At 42.6% G+C, this 17,688-nt stretch overlaps 1 protein-coding gene across 1 annotated transcript in view; it reads right to left on the reverse strand.

Annotated features, from left to right (window-relative positions):
• PLXNA1 (plexin A1) overlaps nt 1–17,688 on the reverse strand; it is a 395,300-nt gene that overhangs the window by 191,601 nt on the left and 186,011 nt on the right. Inside the window, exon 4 of the mRNA XM_089521294.1 lies at nt 150–290. Coding sequence (XP_089377420.1) covers nt 150–290 — 141 coding nt within the window. The remainder of the gene's footprint in view (nt 1–149; nt 291–17,688) is intronic.

Below are 17,688 nucleotides of genomic sequence, written 5' to 3' on the forward strand. Positions count from 1 at the left end.
CTGTTACCCATCACAAGATGAAAGGCCTTGTGCTGAAGGAATATGATATATCTACTATACATAAACAGAAAGTGCATCCAGATAATGATCCTCACTATTGCTCAGCCTATAATGAAGTAGAAGAACCAGCTGTAAACAATGTTTCATACCTGTTTCTCCGTCATGGTATACAGGTATTGGAGATCAGGGCTGAGTACTAAGTCCCGAAGGATGGAGCTTCCTTCATGGGCCACAACATTTTCATACTGCAACGCCGCACGTCCAATGGGATTGCCAGAATCCACCAAAATCTGAAAAAGCAATGAACAACGTTAATATGTGCTGTTACAATTTCTTGGACAAGCAAGAAAGATGGCATGTGGCAAAAAGAAAAAACAGCCAATGCTACATTTCTGTTTGTAAAAAGACATTATACTTAGGTAAAGAAATAGAGAAACCTGTCAATTACATTGTTAGTCACCACTTTGCACATGTCCCTTGAAACCTTATGGCTTTGTGCTGGGGACCCTGTTGCCTTCCAGATGTAGATGAACTAATTTCCATCATCTCAAACCATTGGCCAGACTCAATGAGGAAGATGGAATTTGGAATTCACTAACGTCAGCCCTGTTATACTCTCTCCTGTTTCGAATAAGAACAGCATCCAAAGAGCATGTTTTGGTTGCCATAAGCAGAAGGAAAAAGGAAATGAAGATTCCAGATGGATTTCTCGAACACAAGTCCACCCTTCATATGTTTTTGTATTTGTTTTCTTTAATGTGAAAAGGAAAAAAAATGAACCATCAACCTTATCTGGCCAATCAAAAAGAGCCACATTCAATCTCCTTGCCATTTCAGAAAGCCCACCTTAGTTGCCATTTCTTTGCCCTTTCATTGATCAAAACATTCCTTGAAAAAGACCTAAATAAAGAAACAACTCCATCTGTGTTCCATTTAAAATAAAACTACATTATGCACTTCAACGCACATTAATGTTCTTCAAGTTAAATCTAGTTGACTTTAAATGAATCAGATTCTGCTAAATGATATGTTAATAGTACAAGAAACAGTAAAAATGGCTGATAAGAACAGTGCAGAGAATGTATGGCAGCCACAAAGGCAGTGCAGGGAAGAAGAGAGAAGGAACCAATAATATTCCTTTAACTAGAATAAAGTATCCACTACATGCCTCTGTGGACCAAAACACAATGCAAAAATAATCCAGTTTGAGATCACTTTAACTGCCCTGGCTTGATGCTAGGGCAGTGGTTCCCAACCTTTGGTCCTCCACATGTTTTAGACTTCAAATCCTAGAAATCCCAGCCAGTATATCCAATGCTCAGGAATTCTGGGAGCTGAAGTCTAAAGCACATAGAGGCTCAAAAGTTGGAAACCACTGTGCTAGGGAATTCTGGGAACTGTAGTTTTGTGACACATTTAGCCTTCTGTGTTAGAGGGCTCTGGTGCCACAAGAAATTACAGTTCCCAGAATTCCCTAGCACTGAGCCAGGGCAGTTAAAGTGGTCTCAAACCGGATTATTTCTGCAGTGTGTTTTGGCCATGTGTCACTTTTTTCTGCAGTGAACTTGCTTCCCACTTGTGACATTTTAAGCTATTCAGTCTAAGTACTTCATCCAATTTGATGTGCACTTGGAGTAATATAAGTAAGGCCATCCAAAGTTAGTTACATGCTAATATGTATGTATATAAGCTTTTTCTCTTCCACCTGTCTAGATAGGGGATCATTCTGACAATTTTTTTACTCATATCAACATATCTCCCTTACAGGACAAGTAATATTGTGTAGGTTATCAAAATTCATAAATACTGTTTTAGACAGCTCTTCTCACAGCTGAGCCTTTTAACAACCTAACAGTTGCCCTTGAAATGTTATCTGGCATGTTGAAAAGGTAGAACATCCAAAATGACCTAGCACAGCTTCACCATGGTTATAGTAATATGGTGTCCTCATTGCAAAGGGGTACATATTGAGAACTAGTGGAAGATACACTGTCACCTCTGTATTTCAACCAAGACAGAAACACCGTCCCCCTCCTTTTCCTATATCAGCTTTTCCTGAAAGGGTCAACCAGAACCTTTGTTCCAGGCATGGCAGGGATATAGTAAATGCTGTAATCCCATTACCACTCACAGTGACAATCCAGCTTATCCTAAATAACTTGCTTTCACTTCAGAGGCTATATCTGCATTAAAAGGCACCACAGGGTCACAGTCAGCACATAGTAGGGAGGAGCTACAACAAAGTTCTTTCTCTTAACTCAGTTGCCACCTGGTTTTTCAAAATGAGCCATCTCCACCTTATTGCTACTTCTTTCTTCAGTGAACTTGCTTCCCACCTGTGACATGTTAAATTCAACCTGTGTAAACTATAGAGGCAGGGATGGGAAAGAATGTTATGTAACCTGATCTGTCTCACAGCACACAACTTGACTCAGAAACCTTTGGATCCTTTCTCACTCCAGCCATCCTGTTGATGTGGTGATATACAACATCATCTAGTCATTCACCCAAATTGGAATATCTCATCACTGGATAAGAAGGATGGAGACTGTTAACCTTTCACAAAACGCGAAAACACAAAAAGCATATGCCATATATAGAAGGAAAGTTATCTCCCTTGCACATAATTCTGGAATCCAGGGTTATCCAGTAAAGACAAATAAACTCCAAACTCCAAGTGAAACAAATTATGCTATGGGATTTGCTGCCACAGGAAGTAGTGGTGATCATAAACTTGGATGGCTTTAAAGAGGAATCAGACAATCTCATGGAGGACAAGAAAACAAATGCCTGACAATCACAACAGCTATATACCACCAGCCAGAGGTAGTAAGCCTCTCAATACCCCTGTTGGGAATACAAGTAAGATACATACTCAACTTTAGGTTTCCCACCACAGATAGACAGGCCGCCTGTGGTGTGGCTCTCGCATGGATGTAAGAGTGTTCAAATTATGTTTTCAATTATTTCCAGGAGAATCTCGCTCTCTCCCCCTCTCTCTCTCTCACACAAACACCGGGGGGGGGGGGGGGCAGAAATTCATTGTACTCCACTAGCCTACAGTCAACCATCTTTGGTGTATACAACCCCACATAGAGAATTCCATCACTGTTTCCTGCACGCGGTAGTGAAGCTGCTGCTCCAATAACTCTGACCGCCAAGCAAATGAAAGAATTGCCAATAGAAGTGGTCATTATATCTTCACCATGCTGAATGTCACACCAAGGATTCTCTTAGCCTTTCAGAAAGCAAGTCTGTCTTTAAATGTTAAACACCCCTGCAAAGCTGTGTGGAATGCACTGCTTTCCACTCAAACACTGTATAGTCCACCACTGTTCAATGCTAGGCACTTACAAAATCCTGTGGAATTTACTGTTCATACAGTTCCCTTTCCTCCTTTGGGAATTCTTCAAGTTCACCCCACTCCAAAAGTGGTGGAATGTTTTTCAGATTACTGATTACAAGCTGAAGATCTGTGGCTAGTACTTATGATAGCTATAAAAGATCTTGGACATTTTGTCCTGAATATCAGGTGCTGGACAACATGGGGTGGAGGTGGGGGCATTATTGCACTCATGCTCTGTTTGAAAACTTACAAGGGACCTCTGGTTGGTCACTGTGGAAACAGGATGCTGGCCTAGATAGGCCATTTGATTGATCCAGCAGGGTTTTTATTACGTTCTAGACCCCATTGATTGCAATTGTATAGGTAGACAGAGAACACAAATGTCAGTCAATTGCTCTGACTCAATATATGTCAGACTCAAATATTACTTAAATGGAACCAAGGAATTAATTTTGTTACTTCTGAGTTCTACTGATCCCACCTCATTACTGGACTATCCTTCATCTCTGTAAACCCACAACCAAAGCACCGCCCCTCCCACTCCCTCCAATAAAGCCCCACAGAATGTGTTGCAGCTTCATTTCCTCCTCTGAAATAACTAGACTCCATCCATCCATTTGCATACTTTCCAATCAGGCAAAGGAAGTGTGGCTTAGGAGGCAAGATCCTGGCGTGTGGCTGATTAGCATGGAAATGTATGCTGCTCACAAACAAACCAGGGCCCATTTAATTAGAGCGGTGCCTTTGATTCACCGCCAGCATCTAGTGCTCACCAGCCCTGGATTATTTTTAGTCAGTTTTACAAAACAAATGTATTTGATTAAGAGAGACACCCCTGAACTGAGAAAGACAGATCGATAGAGGCAGAGATGTGGGGAGGTTGGCCTCCCACAGGGAATGGGGCTTGGGCCTGTAGTAAACATGTTCAGGAATGCAGGTGAGATCATGAGCAGGTCTTACAGGCAGCCTGACAGCTGCACAGCAAAGTCCTGGAATGTGTGCTTGCCACTGCCAATTCCTCCAGTAAGTCCTGCAGTTCTTCCTAGCGCTGCCGTTTTGAAATTTCCCTTACGCCAGAAGACCAAAACCTCCCCTCCACATACAAGTTCATGGGCATATACATGCACGCACACGCACACACACATACAAACTGGTTTGTTGCCAACCAATCCTGTCCTAATCTCCCCTGTCTCAACCATTTCTTTCCTGACTCAACTCATCATCCCAATCCATTTCATATTGGGCAGCTTCTAAGAAGTATGGTTGACATAGGTTCTTTCTTCACCATACATACCCCACAAAAACACTCAATAGGGAACCACAAGAGACCTGGACTCCCTGCTGCATGTTTCCAAGGCACAGACACAATGAAAAGAAGCCATGTCAGCCGGTCGCCTCACACACTGCAGGGTAGAAGTAGTATACAGTACATTTTTGACACATGCTTCTATTGTAACATGTGAAGCTGCCTTTCAGTTAACCTGAAATTTCAGCCCTAAAAGGGGTTTATGCATTGATTCTCCAAGCTCTTTCTCCTGCATATCAAATATAGGTCATTACAGGAGTCTGTAACCCCCTGCTGGTCAATTATTTCTATTTCAATGCTAAAAGCTTTGTCAATAGGCCACTATCTGAAGTTACTAGAATATCTGCATTAGTAATCAACCTCACTTTCTGCATACAACTGGGGTTTATCTACTTATTTATTTTACTTTCTCCAACTCCAAAGGCTCTGCGCCAGTAGCATTACATTAACGCATACAAAAAGGCACAATAGAAAAACCAGACAAAACTTATGCCAATGCATGCACAAAGCATATATCCAACTCCTATTGCCCCAAACTAGCCCAAACAAAAGAATTTGCAATAGTTTTGGAAAGTGTTTGATTGTTATTTATTCATGTAAAGAAAGTGTATACCACTTTTCTTTTAACACAGCCACAGTAGTCTGCAATGACACAATTAAGGGGCCTTAGTCCTAAAAATATGTTCACCAGAACCCATTTGTTCCACATTTCTTTGCATAAAAGGTTCTCACTGTTTTTCCTCATGATGGTGATGCAATTTTACATGATATTCAGGCACTTCAATGCCACTCCCTCCTACCAGACAACCAATAATTGGCCCTCAAGAGACTAATGGATGCTCCCAGCCAGCTCTGGGGGCATGCTGAATGCTACACTCCCTATTAGGCCAGCACAGGTTGGATGCCTCCTTCCAGCTTGTTGGGGCAAGTGGCTAACACATTGTAAACCACTTAGAGAGTGCTTAGCACTATAAAGTGATATAGAAATATAAATGCTATTGCTATTCTTCACTCTCCAAGTGGTGGTCTCCTTGATCTGATGGGGCTTTCTGCTTTGCCAGTGTTACAACTGAACTTAGCCTTCTTAGTTAGCTTAAATTTATTTAAAAGTTACTATTTACACATTTTATTTCCCAAGCTTGTAATTAATAGTAACTTATCTTGGCCACAGGTATCATCTCCAAGAAAAGGAATATGTGTTCCTTCTTCTGAACATGGCAATAGCTTCCCACAGGCTGTGCTACCATGATGGATGTGCTTTTACAGTGCTTTTATGGGCCACCTTCATAGCCCAATCAATCAATACTTTTTCACCTGAGTTTTAAAATCAATCTGTTGCTGCGCTAGTAATTCAAAAGTAACACCTATCTAAAGCAGTATTTCTACAAATATTTTAATTCAATATGTAGTGCCTCAGAAGAGAATGAGTTCTCTAAAGTAAAATGTAAAACCATTGTGATGGCTGAAAGAAAGCATGTTTGTGCACAGAAAACCCAGATTCAAATCCTTGCATCAGCCATGGTGATAAATGAGTGCATTTGGGTCAGCCTAACACACACACTCTCTCTCATTCTAACTTTTCTTAGTAGGGTGTTGTAAGAGTATAGTAAGACAACTTCAGGTGTAAAATGCTGGATTTGGTAAAGAAAGGCAGAATACAGGTATGATTGATATGTTATAACTTGAGATACTGCAGAAACAGCTGCCTCTTCTATAGAACAAAGCAATTTTATCAGAAGCTTTTGCTGCAGTCCTAAATATGCTTAGTAGCACGATGGTCTCATTAAAAACAGTGGGATCTATCGCCAGGTAAACATGCAAATGACAGCTTTAATGTCCAATCCCTTGCAGAAATGGCAAAAGCTACTGCAGGATGAAGTACACCAAGGCAGGAGGGTCTGATTATACAGCAGACTCTTCCAATCCATGGCCTCTGCAGATGGCAAAACACACAGATGGTTGTGCCCCATATTATTCAATGGCAGCAATGTGCATGTGGATATGTCAGCATGGCAATCGGTGGATGGTTAAAACTGCAGACAGAATGAGTCCACTGTAGTACAAAATCTACCACATATCCCTAACTGCAACTTTTGTGCTCTGCTGGCACCTGCTCTCTCGCTCAACAGAATATGAGGCTATTTCTTACAATAAGTGAGCAAGAATCATCATGCACATTACTGCTATTATTCAACATCTAGACTTCAAGTGAAGTGCACATATCAAAAAGACTGCCCACCATTGTTATCTTCAGATTCACACTCAGAAGAACAAAAGCAACAGCTGTGGATTTAAGGGGTGCATTTTATTGCAGATCTCTGGAGTGGTTAGATATCTGTACTAACGAAAGAAATAATATTACTTTCATGTCACAATTACAACAGTCAAGAAAGCTACAAGCTGGAGAAAGCAACAAGGCAAGAGAATCAGCTTCCAGAGCACACTGAAATCTTGCTTACTAAGCAGTCTGTGAGTAGGGTTGCCATCCCCGAGGACCTCCAAACCGGGACAAATGTAGGACAATGTTTTAAAATGTAGGACCTTTTTTTAAAAAAAGAATTCCTGGCCAGGAAATTTAAAAAAAAAGGCCCTACATTTCAAAACATTGTCCAAGGCCTCGCTGGGGCCTGGGAGACAGCATCTTGCAGGCCCCAGCAAGGCCTTGGAGGACTCCACAATCGCGGAGCCCTGGAAGGCTTCACCAGGGCCTTCCAGGGCTCCACGATCACCGACCCAGGCTTCCTCCCAGGCCGGGAAGGAGGCGAGGGCCGCCCCTCATCGCGGCGATCACCGCGAGGGGAAGCGTCCTCCTCCTCCTCCCGGTCTGGGAGGAAGCCTCGGCCGGCTCCCAGGCCGGGAAGGAGGCGAGGGCCGCCCTCATCGCGGCGATTGCCGCGATGGGAAGCGGCCTCCTCCTCCTCCCGGTCTGGGAGGAAGCCTTGGCCGGCTCCCAGGCCGGGAAGGAGGCGGGGGCCGCTCCTCATCGCGGCGATTGCCGCGATGGGAAGCGGCCTCCTCCTCCTCCCTGGCCTCGCGGAGGCCTTGGAGGACCCCACGGTCGGAGCTCCGACCGCAGAGCCGCCTCCAAGGCCTCGCTGGGGCCCGGGAGGGAGAGTCTCTGCGGCTGGAGCTCCAACTGCGGAGACCCTTCCCAGGCCTCAGCAAGGCCTTGAAGCCGCCATGGGGGCTGAGGTGGCCGCGGTGGGCGGGGCCGTCCCGGTTTGGGTGCCAAACCGGACCGGGATGGCACCGCCCAAACCGGGATTGTCCCGCCCCCCGGCGGGATATGGCAACCCTATCTGTGAGTAGTATGTGCCTTCAAGTTTGCTGACAATTTATGGTGACCCCATGAATTTCACAGGATTTTCCTAGGAAAGAAATACTCAGAGGTGGTTTTGCCAATTCCTTCCTTTGAAATAGTGGCAATGGCAATATCTAAGAAGCAAATGGAATATTTCTCCAGCATTTTCACCATTTTGTGCACTGATAATTCCCCCACACAGTTTCCCAATGTGGCTATAATGATTTGCACTTCCTACAATGAGTATTTGCAGATATGCAGTTCTTAGAATACCTTCTTCGGTGCTGGATGGTACTCTCAGAAAATTTGTTGAAATTGAGATTTAGACATGCCTTTGCATACATAGATGTTTATCACACTATACTCTTAAAGTGCTACTATTCCAGTTTGACTCCTCTAGCTGCCTCCTGTTGCATTGTGGGATTGGCAGTTTTAAGGAGGGATATTTAGAATTCTCAGGCAGAGTTCTCTGCCTGAGAATTCTAAATACCCCTCCTTAAAACTGCAAATCCCAGAATGCAACAGGAGGCAGCTAGAGGAGTCAAACTGGAATAGTAGCACTTTAAGAGTATAGTGTGATAAACATCATAGTGAGGAAGATGGGAAAAAATAAGATTTACAGTGAGCTCTTGGTATCCACTGTGGTTTGGTTCCAGGATCCCACATGGATACCAAAATCCATGGATGTTCAATTCCCATTAAATACAATGAATGACATAGTACAATGGCAAATTCAAGGTTTGCTTTTTGAAATTTGTATATTAAAAAAAATATATTTTCAGGCTGTGTATGGTTGAATTTGAAGATAAAGAATCCATGGATATGGAGAAGCGGTTGTATTTTTTTAATGGCACCAAGAGAACTGCTATTATGCAAACTGGTTTTGCTCAAGAAGTAAATTTATGTGAACCCACAAAGAAGAGACCAAGAGAAATGTTATGCATAGCTGTACAAGCTTTCGGCATACTTCCCCTTTGTTATCCCTCTAGGCATTCACAGAGAAGTGAGCACACTTGCCAAAATGTGTTAACACTTTGGGTCTCTTCTCTATGGTCCCAGAGGGCATTCTGATATATCTATTGTAAAATTCATGTGCAGTGCAGGTTAGTGGCAAACTGAGGAAACAGGCCTTGTAAGAGAAGAGAAGACTGGGAACTTCATTGCAAAAAAATAAAATAAGTAAAATGCATAGAAAGAAACCCAAATCTCTTTAGACCTCAAAGAGTGGGATGACATGGAATAGCTTACAGTCTCCAGCTCTACATAGCTCTTTTACTTCCATGCTCATGAATACAAATCAGGTTCTAGAAGAGCTGAGTTATAATGACTACTGGATTCTCCCCTATAGTTAAACATAACTGAAGTCCACTGCAGTTGTCTGTGAGGGTATCATCCCTAGCAAGACTCTTCCATACCTCATATCCCACCAGGGTGTAGGAAGGCAGAGATATACGACTGTGGAGAGATGAATGTCTGTAAATTTGAGTAACACTACCAAGAAGTGACTATCTTCCTGTCCTCCATTTCCCCACTTCCACCCAGGGGAATAAACATTTACCCAAAAAAAACCACATTATTAACCTTTCTTTTCATCCTGATGCTGGTAATTACTATAATACTAATAATTACTCCACTAATTTCTCATTGAAAATTCTGCTCTCACCCCTCCCAACTCATGCAAGCCAGTCACAGCACTGTACTGTGTTCAGGAAAGAATCTCAAAAATAAATACAGTTTGAGAATAGGCAGCAATGGGGAAGCATGTGGGAGCCTTCTCTAGATGTAATGCAATGGGAATGTGTGGGTCATTAAGGTAAGATCTCTCTACTATACTTTCCCTACAGCTTCACCCCGTGTAGCAGAAATAAAGGAAGGAGAAGGATGCAAGTGCCTGTGAGCTTTTTAGAGGAAAGGCTATATGCCACAGCCATCTATGTATCACAGCTCACTTTTAGAGAACATTCAAGCTCCCAGATCATTAAAAGCCCGCCCTTTCTTTATAGGCCTGCCTTGAGCACAGTGCTCTATCATACTATGACTACTATTAGCCACAACAATCCAGGATCTGAGGCACCAGCTTCTAAATGCCATTTTCAGAGGAACAGCAGCAAGCGGGTTATTGCATTCATGTCCTGCTTGTGACTTTTCCAAAGGTAGCATATGGCTGCTTACCCTAGAAAAAGGATGCTGGACCAAATAGGTCTTTGTCCTGACCCATCAGAGGTTTTCTTGTGAATCACAAGGCAATGTTTGCCAAGATCACAGTATGATTCTGTAGCCAGACATAATTACACAACTCCATTGTTTGCTGAATATAGACTTGGAAGGGCCACATGAGAGCCAGCTATATATGGTGGCCCTTCGGATCCATAGACTTCCAATCCTTGAATTCAATCATTTGCAGATTATCATACTCCATGTTATTAAATGGCAGCAACAGAACAGAAAGAAACAGCAAGGCTGGCCTTAACACAAAGCAATATAAAACAAACATTCCAGGCAACACAGTCCTGATGGGATGACATTTTTCCTCCCCTTTTCTGTTTTTGTGTGTCATTACATTTTTAAAAGCTCAGTGTATACAGCACTGCCCTTACTGTCTGTGTCTAAGTGCAAGCTCTGCCAAAGCGCATATATCAGCTATTAGTTACACAATCCAAGTGCCACTTCTCCTGCACTGGAAAACTGGTTTGCTGTTTTGAAAACCCACTTCCTCACAGTAGCATAGATACAAATCCCCACTGTTGCTTTTCAAACAGGAAGAAGAAGTCACACACCCTAAGTATGTTTAGGGCCTTTCACGCTACACAATTACAGTACTTTGATTCCGCTGTAACTCCAATGGCTGCATCCTATGGGGTTTGTAGTTTGGTGAAGCAAGAGAGTTTTCTGCATGAGAATTCTAAAAGATCCTCCCTAAACTACAGATCCCAATAGGAGGGAATTGTTAAAGTGGAATCATGGTGCTATAATTGTATTGTCTGAAAGAGACCTTCATTTGTGGCCAAAGGTAGCAGTGAAGGAAAAGTGAGATCAAAGAAACTAAGTACATGAGCATTATCTGATGGCACCAATGCACTTCCTCAATATCCAAATGTGCTCATGGGTCCAAAGGTATGCAGACTCCTCCTCATGAATTATCACTCTGTCTTAGGTCTTGTATTTCACTGTGATCCTGAACAGAGACATATAAGAGCAGTTCCATTTAATTTGAGAAGCATTATCCACAGTGATGGTTTTATTTGTTCAAATATTATCCTGGGTAATACATTTCTTTGTTCAAATATTTATATGCTGGATTCTCTGCCATTCACATGGTACATAAAGTGGATTACAACAAAAACAAAATCATACCACTCAATGATAAAATTTGAAGTACAGTACACTAAACAGTAATAAAGCTACCAGCTTGGACTTACATATTAAAAACACAGCTATAAAAATAGGCTTACTGGTGACAAATCGCCAGTGAATGATTTGTGTCACCCACTGTGAGTGCACTCCATAATGTCTCTGCCACTATGGACAAAGTCTGGCCCCATGCAGATCCTTGTATCCTCTCCTGCATAAAGGGCAAAACACACAATATTACATTCTTAGCTAGGAATGTAAAGAATAAAAACAGATGTTCTCATCCTCAATGAAAAAGGCTATCACAATATGTTGACACACCCTGTCAAAAAAATTGTCAAGCACTGAAAGACTTTTTCGTTCTTCAGTGAAAGCAAAAAAATATAAATATAGCCCTTTTCTACTTCTAATTTTTTTATTTTTGAACAAAAAAGCCTTGTATTTTATACAAACAACCATTTTGTGTGCAAACCAATGCTTTTCTACAAACAATTTTTAATATAATCTTTATTGAATTATTTTTTATTCTACAAACAAATTTTTAACAAAAAAAAATCCTGAAATAAAATATGCTATTTAACATTTACATGAAGCCGCTGGGAGAGATCATCCGGAGACATGGGGCGAGGTGTTATCAGTACGCTGATGACACCCAGATAGTTTTCTCTATGTCTCCGACTGATGCAGTAACTAAGGATGGCATCTCTCCTCTTGATGCCTGCTTGGCGTCGGTAATGGGCTGGATGAGGGAGAACAAACTCAGTGTGAATCCAGGGAAAACGGAAGTACTGGTGATAGGTTCCCCGGCTTCAGGTAGTGAGATCTGTCACCCGGTCCTGAACGGGGTCACGCTCCCCCTGAAGGACTCGGTGCGCAGCTTGGGTGTACTCCTTGACTCGTCGCTCCAGCTGACTTCTCAGGTGGATGCGACGGTCAGGAGTGCTTGTTATCAGCTTCGGCTGATACGCCAGCTGCGTCCCTACCTGGACCGTAAGGACCTTGAATCTGTCGTACATGCTTTGGTAACCTCTCGATTGGATTTCTGCAACGCGCTCTACATGGGGCAACCCTTGTACCAAACCCGGAAGCTGCAATTGGTGCAGAATATGGCAGCCAGACTGGTCGCTGGTAGTTCCAGGTCAGACCATATAACACCTATCCTAAAAGATCTTCACTGGCTGCCTATTCGCTTCCGAGCTCAATACAAGGTGTTGGTTTTGACCTATAAAGCCCTAAATGGCTTGGGCCCAGGGTACTTGGAGGAGCGCCTCTCCCCATATAATCCGCCCCGCACACTCAGAACATCCGGGACAAACTTGTTGGAGGTCCCTAGGTCCAACCTTGTACGGACCTCTCAGAGGGCTTTTGCCATCGCTGCCCCTTCATCTTGGAATAAGCTCCCCGTAGAGCTTCGCTCCGCCGCCTCACTAGCTATCTTCAAGAAAAATCTGAAGACGTATCTATTTCGGTTGGCCTTCCCACCTTAGTTAGACTGTTTTTTTCCTGCCCCTTATTTTTTTCCCCTTTTGACCTCGGTTTGTTGTAAATTAACTCTTCTTTTTCTTTGCCCTTGACACGTGTGTTTTATTGATCTCCTGTTCCTGTATTTTGTAGTAATGTTTTTAACTTTTATATTTGAATTTTCCTTTTCTACTGTACTGTTTTTAAATTTGTAAGCCGCCCTGATCATATCTATGGAAGGGCGGGGTAGAAATAAACTTTATTATTATTATTATTATATTTTTCCGATAATGTACAGAAACTCTAGTTATCTTGTCCAATGGGAGAAAACATTTGAAATACTTCATTGTTGTGTTTGAGATCAAAATAAACAAAGATCTACATTCCTATCCTTAGGAGATTAAGTTGCTTATGACAGAACTGCTTCTTAAAGCACACAGGACCTTTAAAAACTCTGGTGTGTGTTAACTGGCATGAAACATTGGCAAACAACGAAGCACAAACAAACTGTTCTAGAACCTGTGGCACCCAATGAAGGGCTAATCTGCACTGCATAATTAATACAATTTAATGCCACTTAAACTGCCATGGCTCCATCCTATGGAATCCTGGGATCTGTAGTTGGTTGTGGAACTAGAGCACTCTTGCAGAGAAGGCTAAATATCCCACAAAACTGTAAATCCCAGAATCCCATGGCATTCAGCCATGTCAGTTAAAACATTATCAAACTGCATTAATTCTGCAGTGCAGATTACAAGAAAGAGAAAGCCATGAGTTATAGTTTGGGGGGGGGGGGGAAGACTCATTATCCTTAGCAGTGTCAGAAACTCAAACTGAAACACACAAAAGGTTTAGGCATTGTTCCTGTAGCAGACAGGTCTGGCCACTTTTTAAAGAGAACGGTTGGGCAATCTTTGCTTATTCCGATTTACATTTTACAGGCACAATCTAAGAAATATTCTGTGGCTTATTCTTTGTAGGGAAAAGGTCAGAATCAGCATTTACAAACAAGATTTTTCTCCTGATCCACCTTATTTGGCATCTGGCTACCTGCCATAAAACTAGCACAGCTGGCACACGGTACATTAAATATATGAAGACTTTTTTAAAAAGGTGACTACTAAGAATTTAAGGGTTCAGTCTTTGCAATAAATATATGTGGGCTACTGTAGTGTGTACCTGTGTCTATGAACAGTCACCCCTCCTTTCTTGCGGATTTGAGATCCGTATTCTTGATTATACACAGAGGGGAACTTGAGATCCGCATTCTTGATTATACACAGAGGGGTGACCTCCGTTATCCTCAATGGGGTGTGTCCTTGTGGTGTGCGCCTTGCAAGCCCCCGCAGGGGCACACCCAATTCAAGCCTATGGGGCTTGAATAAGTGTGAGTCTCCGTTTTCACGGGGGGTCCAAAACAGATCCCCTGCGTAAATGGAAGGCCAACTTTATAATAAAGTATAAAATTTGCATCAGGATAAAACCAGCAGCAGAATAAGTCCAGACTATAACAAGCAAGTCCAGAAACCATGGTGCCTATTGCTAAAAGGTCTTCTGTCTGCCAGTCACTCATTTATGGAGAGATACTCAGAGAAGGACATTGAAAAGCAACTTTAGCGTCTATCTTGGTACATGTGGGACATGTGTTGTTCAATAGCCTGCTAAAACAGGTGCATGACACTTGTTTCCTATGAAAAACTGTGGAGTCATGTGAAGAGTCAACTGTGGGGTGTTGTCAATGCTGGGCAGCTGCCAAAGAAAAAAATGAGTGGTGTTTGCAGCACTGCATCCATCTCTCCCTCCATATGCCACCACATGAAATCAGGCTGAGAGATACAGTTCTGCAATCTCAGCAGTAACACACAATGAGAAAGGGGATTTATTCTCAAATTAAGTCCCAACCTAAGACTGTATACACATGGGTGTGTACGTATGTGGGAGTAAGCCCCACTGAGTTCACTGCAGCTATCTCTACTGAGCTCTCCCAAGTCTAGTCTCCATCAGACTTTATTCAGTCCTGATGGGAGCAGGGCAGAGGCTTTCTAGACTACAGTGTCAATTCAATTGTCTTCATTTACAGCCAAAAGACAGTAAAATTGACTATAAGGTCTTAGCAGACAGAAGTATTCACCTAGTAAAGGAAACTATGCTGAATCTTAGTCTGCATGGGCATGCAAGATGTTCTGGGTACATCTTGACAACCACAAGTGGGACTGGTCAAATATCAGAAGACTTTGGTAGCATAAGTTGCAAACAGGCATTACCGCTTAAATTGCATTGCGCTGACAGCCATTAAAGCACAGAAAATCACCCAGACCTTTTATGTTATCACTATGCTATCTGTTCCACTACTATGACTGTGTTTACAGGCACTTAATCAAATTGCCTAGTTTACAATAAATTCTACAATATTTCATTCCCCACCCATAACTTCCCTCTTTTGATGATTTGTACAGTCTCTGTGTTTACACTGTCAGAATGATCACAACATAGCTTTGTCTCAACATAAGCTATCTCACTTGTTTGTATACATTTCTCTCCCATCACCCCCCCCCCCCCAACTTTGTGGGAAACTATCTGCTATTCACATGTCCTAATCAATGGATCAGTTTTCTCAGGTTCCTTCCTGAACATTATCACAGCTTCATCACTCTCCCCCAAAAGAGAGTATACCCCTCCACCCGCTACACTGAGACCACCTATAACTCAACAGACCCAGTTATTTTATGCCAGAAAGATCCTTGCTGTTATTGCCAGGCTGCACTACCAATTTCCTGTGTCATTTTGGAAAAGATGACCAGATGGCAGCTCTTCACACTACGAAGCTAAAGGCACAAGGAACTCTTACTATTGGCATTCCCTGACTTACCTTGCATCTCACATTGAACACTTGATATTCTTTCAATAATGTTGTTCACTTTATAATCATTTATATGATATACTGGATCCTCTGCAGATATACAGCATAACCATAAGCATAAACACAACCTCTGCTTCAAAGAAAACAAATATATCTGGCATTTTGCAAACATCTAAAGCAGGGGTGGGCAACTGCAAACAGGCCAGGAGCTATTTTTCTTTCCTGCACCCTTCCGGCAGGCTGCAACAAGACATTTAAGTGTACCTGAAGTGTGATGTCATTTCTGACTGCCATTTTTGCCAATTTTTGGGTGATTGTTTTGATCTGTTTTGGGATGTTTGGGGGGGTGGGGAGGGAGCAAAGTATTTTTTATGCAGTGTTGGGAGATTGCAGGTGTATGGGAGCAAAAGAACACCCCAAAATGTGATGGATTTGAGGGGCTTCTGTGGGATTCCAAGGACCATACCTTGCCCATTCCTAGTCTAAAGCAAGTGTAAGGAGGCACAAATCTTTATATTGAAAATGTGCATCCAGAGATCTAGGATAAGCAGAAGATTTGAGTTTTAGAAAATATAGCAAAGTTGGCACTCCTTCTGTCCTAATAAGTACTGTTTCATCTTGCTCACCTGTAGGAATAAAGATACTCATAAAGCCAATTTCACAAATTCTACAAGTCAAAGAGTAAGCCTCAAAAATGTCAACCAGGATTTCTACGCTGGCAATTCTAAGACAAAACACTTTATCAATAACAGCAATGCAGGACTCCTGGAAAAAGCATTCCTCCTACACTGTTGCTGACAAGATTCTGATAGACATGCCAGGATTGGCAGGAGCCTGATTCTGACAGCTTCTTGCTCTTCTTTCTTTCTCTTTTGGGGACTCCATCAATCTCAGCCTTGCTACCAGACCCCTTACTCTATTCATCATCTTCTCTCTGGCATCTAGCTCATTCATCAGCAACCTACAAGTCTGTCCCATCTCCAAACATTTAATGAGCATTTTCTTGCCAAGAAACCCCTATGATAGGTTCACCTTAGGTCGCTATAAGTCGGAAACAACTTGAAGGCAGACAACAAAATAATCTTACACAATTTGATGATGCCAAGAGAAAGACAAAGTCTGAGTGAGGGAAAAAGTCAGAAAGAAGCGGGAAGGTCAGAATGCCCCCCCCCCCCAAAATTGATAACTGCATCAAGAAAATGTATGCAAAGTAGCAAAGATAAAGCGAAAGAGCAGTTTGCTAGTACTGCCATGCTGCCACAGACACAGAATTACACCTCCGGCTGCTTTGCCAACTTCTGTTCCTCCTGACCTTCCCACTTGGGATCTGTCTCTTACTTCTTTGGGTCTACCCCACTGCTTGACTCTTATTCCTTCCTCCTCCTCCACCACCACCCCACCTCTCTCTCTCTCTCAATCTCTCAATCTCTCTCTCTCTCTCTCTCACACACACACACACACACAATGCTGTGTGTTGCTTTGTACTCTTATCTGTACATGGCTGTGATTAATTCTCAGTGGCTGGCAGCAACAACAAGAGGGGGGCGCTTTAGTCTGCTGCCATACTTCAAAGGCAGAGACTTATCTGCCTGAAACACACTTTGCAGCCTTTTCAGGAAACCCTTTCCAGTTCTACAGGGCTCACAGGGTGCTGAGAAGCAGTGCAAAAGAAAGGCTTATTTATGGAGCTGCATTTCAAAGCCCCCCTCCCTTCCTTGCCCACTTGTCCTTGCCTGAGTTCCTGTTTTGTGCTCTGCACTGACACCTGCTGGAAGCAATGGGGTGAGTCAGTTCCATATTCAAGCCTCTACAAATGGGAAAGAAAATGACATTTTGCAGCCAGCCCAGGGATTCCTTTCTTTGCAGACATTCTGCTGCTCTGAAGCTTTGTAAGCACAGCAACGGAGCTCACAGAACAGGAATAAAGGGTTATCACTGCTGGCCCAGCATAGACTTGATAAAGAGGACAACCATGTTCCTGGCCAGATGTCATAAGCAATCCAAAGAACAAAGGAGCCACAAGCAAATTCCTCTCTTCAGCATAGCCTATGCCTTGGCTTAAA

The sequence above is a fragment of the Sceloporus occidentalis genome, unplaced genomic scaffold (genome assembly GCF_023333645.1).
Source record: "Sceloporus occidentalis isolate IW3139 unplaced genomic scaffold, rSceOcc1.0.p SCAF_1, whole genome shotgun sequence".
Taxonomy (NCBI): Eukaryota; Metazoa; Chordata; class Lepidosauria; order Squamata; family Phrynosomatidae; genus Sceloporus; species Sceloporus occidentalis.